This window comes from Arachis stenosperma, chromosome 3 (assembly GCF_014773155.1).
Source record: "Arachis stenosperma cultivar V10309 chromosome 3, arast.V10309.gnm1.PFL2, whole genome shotgun sequence".
Taxonomy (NCBI): domain Eukaryota; kingdom Viridiplantae; phylum Streptophyta; class Magnoliopsida; order Fabales; family Fabaceae; genus Arachis; species Arachis stenosperma.
In genome coordinates, this window is record NC_080379.1 from 105,351,141 (window position 1) to 105,360,989 (window position 9,849).

Sequence of the window (9,849 nt, forward strand, 5' to 3'; positions counted from 1 at the left end):
TATTTAAGTTTAAATCTTTATACGAAGACAACCTCATATTTTTCAAGAATAGAAGTATGGTTTGTCGATATCTAAAGATTAAACACCAAGAAAAAATCATTTAGATTGCATATGTTGAGCCCCAATAAAGTTGGTGGGTACAAGCTTGGATATAATACTTAATTCTTTTTGCCAAAAATATAATGATATCGAACCTTGGCTTGATAAGAACATGGTTGAAATATTAACACATTAGGAAGACATAATAAAACGAAAGAGTTCTTTTTTTCGATAGTCGGTAAAACTCTCAACTACAAATTAAATAAGAGGAAGTTTAATCTCAAAGAGCAAGTACACAGATAAGAAATCTTAAACGCAAAGAAAAATATCTAAAAAAAATTCTCAAATAATATTCTCAAATATCAAGCGTGCATCAACTATTTTTTTTTATCAAATTCTCAGAATTTCTTCAACGTCGGCATCAAGATGAGAATATCTAATTGATACAGTTTTCTAAGCCATTAACAATAATGCTTTTTGCAGCAACTGAACCAACCAGCTTGATTTAAGAGTGGAAGAACACTGAGAACTTCTCTAAGAAGTGGAGCCTCACGCTCTCCATAAGTAGAGATACACTGCTTCGACAAGCGGAGCTCTAATCATAATTTCTTCTCAAGCCTAGTTCAGATACAAACTTGAAGATAATCACAAATAACAAAGAGAGACAAAGCAAAAGAAGGAAATCAACTCAAACAGGCAAGTCATGGAAGTTACAAAAAATCCAGGCATGGAAGGGGATATTCTGGAACTGGAGGAATCTACAGCTCAACATGGAGACAATACAGATCAGAAACTAGTAAGCCGGGTGTTGACGGAAAAGGTGCTAAATACGGTCACGGTGCGCAAAATGATCCTCAACATGTGGGGAGATCCGCAGAGGCTGGTGATCACCAATGCAGGACTAAACTCCTTTATTTTGAACTTCAAAAGTCCGGAGGAAGCTAGAAGAGCGTATGATGGTGGGCCATGGAGAATCGAAGGGCATATGTTGAGTCTGCAATGGTAGAGCTCAAACCTGTCCATTGATGAGGTAAAATACAATCAGCTTCCTATTTGGGTCCAGATACATGGATTACCTTATGATAAAATTAATATTAAAAATGCTGAGAAAATAGAAGCAATAGTAGGGAGAGTGATAGGTGCTGAGGATCCTTTTGTTGAAGGAAACATGCTTAGATCATTTTTGAGGGTCAGAGTGGAGATAAACGTTCAAATGGCTCTGAAAACGGGTTTTTGGTTCAGAAGAAATGATGGAACTCACTCATGGGCGAAATTTAAATATGAAAAACTGTATGATTATTGTTATAAGTGTGGGAGAATTGGACATGACAAGAGAGCATGTGCAGAGGAGCTAGTGAGGTCATTGGTAAACCCAGAAATGCCTAGATATGGACCTGAACTCACAACTCAGGGGCTGAGGTCGATAGAGAATGAGGCAAGAAAGGCAGGAATCAGGAGGAGAAAGGAGGAACAAAACAATTGGGTGGAGGAGTTGTGGGAGGCGCGTGAAAGAAGCTGGCAAGGGAGAGAGTAGCTGAAAAGACAATTACAAAAGGACAGAGGGAAGTCAAGTCTAGGAGGTGTGAGAAGTTCTCAAGCCAGTGCCTCTGCCAAATCTTGGGACAGATTAGTAAATCCACATGAACAAATGGGAGAGAGACAAGTGGCAATACAAGAAGTGCAAGATCAAGAGGAAGGGGCTGATGATGAAGGAAAGAATGGTGAGAAGTACAACTTTATCTTCAAGGCAGATGATGGGACAGCAAAACACAAAGAAAGGAAAAAGGAGAAGGTCATACCACAAAAGCAGCAAGCCAGTGAGTCAGTAGCAGTGAGAAGCGTAAATGAGGTCAGGGGATTAGATAAAATACAGGAAAAAGAGGAGGACAGTAACAAAAACCCTAAGAAGTACATAGAGAAAGGTGGGCCAAGCATGAGAAGAATAGGCAGCACAAATAGAGGGGCATGGACTTTCACAAATCAAAGGCCCAATAGAAACAGACAACAAATTAAAAGTGGGCCAACTGAAGAAGAAAGGAACTTCACTATTGGACAACTATTGAAAGAGTTCAACAAAAACATGGCAGAAGAAAAAAGAAAGAGAAATAAAGAAAGAGAAGATGAAAAAGGGGTCCAGAACAGGAATAACATGGACATTGATGGGCAAATCAAACAGTTCAAGCCAAAAGAACAAGGATCAGAACAGAGGAACAAGCAAATAGTCACAGAGAGTGATGAAGTCTTCTATTATGTTGAACTAGCAGAAGAAGAAGAGGAAATGGAGCAGAAAAATGGCAACGCAATTGTAGTGGCTAGAGAATACGAAACAGAACTTGTTCAAAGAATGGAGGAAAAGTTGAAGCTTAAAAGAAGAAGGGAAGAGGACCAACAGGAGCAGATTGAAAACTTTCTGGAAAAAGAAGAGAAAGCTATGCAGATGTGGGTAACCAACAAGAAGAACAAATGGAGCAGAGGCCTAATAGAAGGTAGAGCGCATGAGGAAGAGTTAAGGATCAAAGAAGACTGGGAAGACTCAATGGCTGAGGAGGCAGGCCTATACAAGCCCCCAACTCAACCATGAGTATTATAAGTTGGAACTGCCGTGGGGTAGCGGCCCCTGTGACAGTTTCTGAACTGCCCAGCATGTGCAAACAACTAAAGCTTGCAATAGTATTTCTTATAGAGACTAGAGCTAGAGAGAGTACTATTAAGAAGCTGAAAAGAAGGTTACATTTTGAGAATGTATTTTACATAGAACCTCGGAGACTGTCCGGAGGGCTATGCCTTTTGTGAAATAAAATATATAGTATTGATGTTTATTTCTGGTGTGATAATCATATAAAAGCCCGTATTGATGACAAAAAAGAGAAGATATGGGAGTGCAATTTCATATATGGAAACCCATGTTCCAGAAGAAGAAAAGAGCAATGGAGAGCAATTACAACGAATAATGACAACAAGGGGGAACCAAAATTATTCATAGGAGATTTCAACGACATTTTGAGCCAAGAGGAGAAAATTGGCCTACATCCAAAACCGCAAAGCCAGGTGAGAGAATTCAGGAAGTTTGTAGATATGAATTATCTTATGGACTTAGACATAAAAGGAGGAAGATTCACGTGGTTCAGCAACCCAAGGAATGATTTTATTACTTGGGAGAGGATAGACAGGGCGCTACTCAACTGGGAATAGAGACTCCTGTATCAACAGGCATCACTTAAAGCTCTGTCGGCCATTAGCTCTGACCATTACCCATTAGTTTTGGATATAAATCAGATTCAAAGAACAGAAAGGAGTTTTAAATTCGAGGCATTTTGGACGGATCATGACGAGCGCGAGAACACAGTAAGGAAGGGATGGGATAAGGAAGACGTCCATGGATGCGTTTGGAAAGGAATTACAAGGAGAATGAAAAATTGTAAAGAGGAGCTTAAAAATTAGAGCAAGAGGACATTCAAACGAGCAGACAAAAAAATCAACAACATGAAAGAGGAATTAAAGAAGCTGCAAGAGTCGAAATTAACACCAGATAAGCAGGAGAAAATATAGCAAATAAAGGAGATTATAGCTGCTTTATGAAAACAGGAAGAAAATTTTGGGGACAAAGATCAAGGTTGAAGTAGTTGAAATGGGGAGACAAGAACACATCTTTTTTCCATGCCACAACCATTCAAAGAAGGAGAAGGAATCGAATCGATAAGCTTAAAAACGAGGCATGCCTATGGATAGAGGATAGAGAGGAAATTATGAATCACATCGAGGAACGATTTGACGCGTTATTTACTTCCAATAACAAAAGTAACAGTGAATCAGTCTTAAGCAAAATCCCAGTGAGAGTCACGGAAGACATGAATAAGGAGCTGATCTCAGATGTCACAAAAGAGAAAATTAGAAAAGCGGTCTTCAGCATGGGCAGTCTCAAGGCTCCGGGGCCAGATGATCTGAATGGATTGTTTTACCAAAAACACTGGGAGATTATTAAGAAGGAGGTATATGCAGTAGTTAGAGAATTCTTTTGGAATGGGTACTTGCCGGAAGAGATTAGCGAAACCATAATAGTTTTAATTCCAAAGGTCAAGAATCCGGAAGAACTTAATCACTTAAGACCAATCAGCTGTTGTAACTTCATTTATAAAATTATAACCAGGGTCATAGTATTAAGGCTGAAAGAGCTCCTCGAGGATATAGTGTCCCCAACCCAGAGTGCTTTTGTGGGAGGAAAGCTCATACAAGATAATGTAGTAATTGTCCAAGAAGTTTATCATAGCCTAAACAAGAAAGGAAGAGAGGGATCACAGAATATAACAATCAAGTTGGATATGAACAAGGCATATGATAGGTTAGAATGTGATTTTTTGGAAAAGGTGCTCATTAGACTCGGGTTCACCGAAAAATGGGTTGAATTGGTGATGAAATGTGTCAGAAGTGCAAACTATAGGGTGAAGGTCAATGGAGAATTATCTAAGAAGATCAAGCCTCAGAGGGGTCTTCGACAAGGGGATCCATTATCCCCCTACCTTTTTATTTTAGCGGCTGAGGTATTCACGATTCTAATGCAAGAGGCTCAAGCGAAAGGCTATATATCAGCCTAAAGTTAGCCCCAACAGCCCCGGTTCTTACTCATTTGTTGTTCGCAGACGATTGCATCATATTCGCGAAAGCAAATGAGGAGGAGATTTTTCAGATTATCACCGTGCTAAATGAATACACAGAGGCATCCGGACAAAGGATCAACTTGAATAAGTCAGGCATCACTTTTGGAAGTCAGGTCTCGATACAAACGAGAGTAGACATTGAAGAGATTTTAGAAATGACAACATGGGACACGCCGGGTAAATATCTGGGATTACCAGCCATATGGGGAAGATCCCAGAACAAAGCTCTAGTATGGATTGAAGAAAAAATCATGACTAAATTAGAGGGATGGAAAGAAAGGTTGCTGAATCAAGCAGGCAAAGAAACACTAATAAAGTCTGTAATTCAAGCAATGCCATCATATGCCATGAATGTGATAAAATTTCCCAAGAGCTTTTGCAGGAGAATTTGTACAAAGGTTGCAAGATTTTGGTGGGCAGCATCGAAAAAAGAACAGGACATCCATTGAAAAAAGTGGGACAGCATTACCGATAGCAAGAGAGAAGGGGGGCTGGGGTTCAAAGACCCCGAGAAACAAAATACGGCCTACCTTGCCAAACAAACATGGAGAGCATTGAAGAATCCAGATGTAATCTGGGTACAAATTTTGAAATCGATATATTTTCCAAATGGCAACTTCTAGGCAGCAACACGTAAAAAGGGCGCGTCATGGGTTTGAAAAGGCATCTTGCATGGAAGAGAGTTATTGAGGGAAGGAGCAAAGTGGAGCATCGGAGATGGTTCCAAAGTAAATATATGGAAAGACAATTGGATCACTAGAAGGAGAAAGCCTCTTAATGCAAATAGCACAGATGATTCGAAAGTAAAGGATCTCATTGTGAATGGGGAAGGATGGAATAAAAGAATGATTGAGAGCATGTTTTTCCAAAAAATTTGCAAAGAGATTCTCAGTACCCCTGTTAGTGTAATGAACAAAGAAGACCACTTGTATTGGCCATGGAAGGATAATGGAAATTATTCAATAAAAACAGGATATTATGTTGCAAAAAGAGTTGGGCAGAACATGAAACATAAAAATCCATCGACGAGTGAAGATAAAAGAGAGATATGAAAGAAAATTTGGAGAATGAAAGTCCCACAAAAGATCAGAATGTTCTTGTGGAAAGCATGTCATGATATATTACTAGTAGGTTCTAACTTACATAAAAGAAAGATGGCACCGGATCCAGTTTGTCAAATATGCTTAAAAAGTTTAGAGACAGTAGAACATGCATTACTGCTATGCGATTGGGCTAGGGCAACATGGTTCGGAACGGAATGTCAATGGACCCCAACAGTTAACACAGTCAGTTCAATTAGAAATTGGATATTGGAATGCATAAGAAAGGTGAGAGTAGGATGCTCCTTTTGCGTCGTTTTTGATCTGATCTGATAGGTCGGACGCGAGCAGTCGGGGGTGGAGAGCGATGGAAGGCTTCGTTGATGATGTCATGGCTGCTGCTACGAATGCGGCGATGTGAAGGCGGCCCAGATGCGAACACACTTTTGGGAATTCACTCCGGCAGTGTCGCCACCATCAACGCTCTGGTTGTTGAAGAGAGGAAGCTGCTGTGTAGCCTGGCAGTTTCAACTTCTCTCCCACGATAAGGGTGGAGAAACACAGAGGGATTGCAGGTCGGGTTGTGGCATGGATCCTTGTTCTAGACCTGAGCTGAGCTGTTGGTCCAGGTCCCTGTCCAAAAAAAAAAAAACCAACCAGCTTGTAAATAGATATTGTCTGTTTTGTCAAGTAGGAATGCTGACTCTTGGGTCTCTCACACTTATCTTAAATTACGATTTTGTTTTTGACGATAGAAATTGTAAAAACACACTATTTTGAATAAGAATTTTTTAAAATTTCTCTAATTTAAAATTAAGAAAATTGTGTATCACGATTTTAATCGACTTAACTAGTTAGATCCAATTTAAAAAATAAGAATATTTTAAGTTAGTATTCTCAATAAATAATATTATTTTATTAAAAGACAGTAAAAAAAATTCTGAAAGACGATGTTCTCATTAAATTAAAATTCTATCGATAAACAGTATATACCGACATATCTAGATTAAATCGATTAATCTAAACTGTACCAAAATATTTTAGATATTTTGATTCAAGAATAATTTATGTTATCAATTTCATTAACATTGGTAAAAATATGAATTGATTCGGTATGGCGAAGCCATGTATCTGAAGAATTTGGGATGTGTCATGCTTAGTCTTTTGAAGAAATTTTTGACTCAGCTGCATGCTTCCACCTCCTTAATCACCTTCAGCCCTTTCATTCTCTCTTCCATTCAATTTTACACTCAAAAATGTTCTCTCACGTTTTATGGAGCCAAAGCACTAAGCACCTCAAGTTCATGCTTGATTTGTGAAGCAATCAAAGCTTGAATCAAAATTCTTCTCCGATTAAACAACTCGTCATCTCACCCTCTTCACAGCCATATCAATTTTATCAAGGTGTAGTTGACGATATTAGATGCTCTAAAGTTGATCAAGAACCTTAGAATTGAGGTGAGGTTTAGGTAGAGTTAATTTCCCTTATTGTTGTCATAAACTCTACTTTTAAATTATTGATGAATTGATTGTTTGAATGTGAAAATGTTAAACTAACGATAATTGAATAATTCTTGAAGTGTGTGTGAATTATGGATACTCCTAGATAAATTAGAAGTCTTGAGGAGTATATGTTCAATATTTTGAGTATGTAATCTTCTAAAATTTGTGTTGTAAATTAAATTTATGTGTTGTGTGTTATTTTATTAGTACAGTATACAAATTTTTTTATATAATACAAAATTTTCTGTTGTAAATATATTTTATTAGTTGGATAAATCAATGTTTTTGATATATAATTCTCTAAAAAATTTTGTATTATACACCAAAATTTATGTGCTGTGCATATTTTACTGGTTGTGGAAAGAAGAAAATGAAGATGACGAGAACAATGATGATGATAATAAAAGAAAATGAGGAAAAAAAGAGAAAAAAAAATTAAATAATAACAACAATATTAAAGAAGAGGAAGAGCAGATAGCAATGACGACAACAATAAAAAAAAATTACATAAAAAAGAAGAATATAATAATATAATAATGACAACAATACTAAAAAAAGAAGAAAAAGATATGTGTCTAAAAAAAAGAGTGCGAATATTTGATTAAAAATTTGGTTTAAAAAGTGTTTGAACGCCTAACATCTGTGCATCTCTGAAATTAAAAACGACTAAAACCCCATAGTGGTCCTCGAGATTGACGCCGTGCACTAAAATTGCCCCTGAGATTCAAATTTCACCAATTATGTCCCTGAAATTGTGAAAATTGCACCATAGTAGTCCCTGACCCGTTTTCCGTTAACGGCGCGATGACGTGGCTTGATGACGTGGACCTTTGGTGACACGTGTCACCCTATGGTTTGTCCACGTGTAACGGTATGCTGACGTGTCGGTCAACGACACGTGGCATGTTGACGTGGATGAGTATGCCACGTGTCACAGTGCTATTTTGCCACGTGTCAGATTATGCCACGTGTCGCAATACTATTTGTCCACGTGTCATCTACTATGTCATCGTTACATGTGCATCAAATTGGTCCCTTACTTTGCATCAAATGACTCATTTTAGTCCTTGAAATTGAATGTCGTGCACCAAATTAATCCCTTCATCAATTTTTTTCTTATTTTTTTATAAATTTAAACTTCTCATTATATATTTGAATACACTAATTTTAATTATATTTTTTATTATACATATTTTATAATAAATTTTTAAATTAATAATGTTAACTTATATCATTAGAGTACATGTTAACTAAAACCAAAACTTTATTATTACCTCTTGTGTTTATTTGTATCTGTTTTAATGCTGTTTAAGTCATGATTATAATAAGTACTTATATTGATTAATAGTGTAATATATGAAAAAATTGTCTAACTAAATTATAGATAAAATGAATTATTATAATCAACAGTATAAATCTATCTTATTAATTTAGTGAGAAATTAATTATATGAAAAATCGGACATTCTTAAAATGGATGGGAATAACGAATTTATATTAATTAATAACGAATTTATATTAGTTAATTAGTGCCTTATCAAGTATTCATAAAATATTTATTAAGAATGTCCGATTTTTCATATAATTAACTTCTCACTAAATTAATAAGATAGATTTATACTGTCGATTATAATAATTCATTTTATCTATAATTTAGTTAGGCGGCTTTTTCATATATTACACTATTAATCAATATAAGTATTTATTATAATCATGATTTGAACAGCATTAAAACAGATACAAATAAACACAAGAGGTAATAATAAAGTTTTGGTTTTAGTTAACATGTACTCTAATGATATAAGTTAACACTATTAATTAAAAAATTTATTATAAAATATGTATAATAAAAAATATAATTAAAATTAGTGTATTCAAATATATAATGAGAAGTTTAAATTTATAAAAAAAATTAGAAAAAAAATGATGAAGAGATTAATTTGGTGCACGACATTCAATTTCAGGGACTAAAATGAGTCATTTGATTCAAAGTAAGGGACCAATTTGATGCACATGTAACGATGACATAGTAGATGACACGTGGACAAATAGCATTGCGACACGTGGCATAATCTGACACGTGGCAAAATAGCACTGTGACACGTGGCATACTCATCCACGTCAACATGCCACGTGTCGTTGACCGACACGTCAGCATACCGTTACACGTGGACAAACCATGGGGTGACACGTGTCACCAAAGGTCCACATCATCAAGCCACGTCATCGCGCCGTTAACGGAAAACGGGTCAGAGACTACTATGGTGCAATTTTCACAATTTCAGGGACGTAATTGGTGAAATTTGAATCTCAGGGGTAATTTTAGTGCACGGCGTCAATCTCGAGGACCACTATGGGATTTTAGTCGATTAAAAACTGATGTCATATACCACAAAGATTAAAAATATATTATTTCAATAATCAATCATTAAATAATTTATTGAACAAACCTTTTAGGTGAAAGTGATGCCTAGCTATATGTTAGTTTATTCCAAACTATAGGGACAATGAACGACCGTCTAAGTTATTTAACCAAGCAACAATGACAGTTTATATACATATATTGTTCAGTGTTTCTTAATGAATTAATAATTAACATCATGTAATTAAATG

General features: G+C 36.3%; 1 protein-coding gene across 1 annotated transcript; it reads left to right on the plus strand.

Moving 5' to 3' along the window:
- The first annotated feature begins 1,687 nt into the window (after positions 1–1,687).
- Positions 1,688–2,620, plus strand: LOC130966541 (uncharacterized). The gene has a single exon (XM_057891357.1). The coding sequence runs from the start codon at positions 1,688–1,690 to the stop codon at positions 2,618–2,620; it is 933 nt and encodes a 310-aa protein (XP_057747340.1).
- The last annotated feature ends 7,229 nt before the right edge of the window (positions 2,621–9,849 follow it).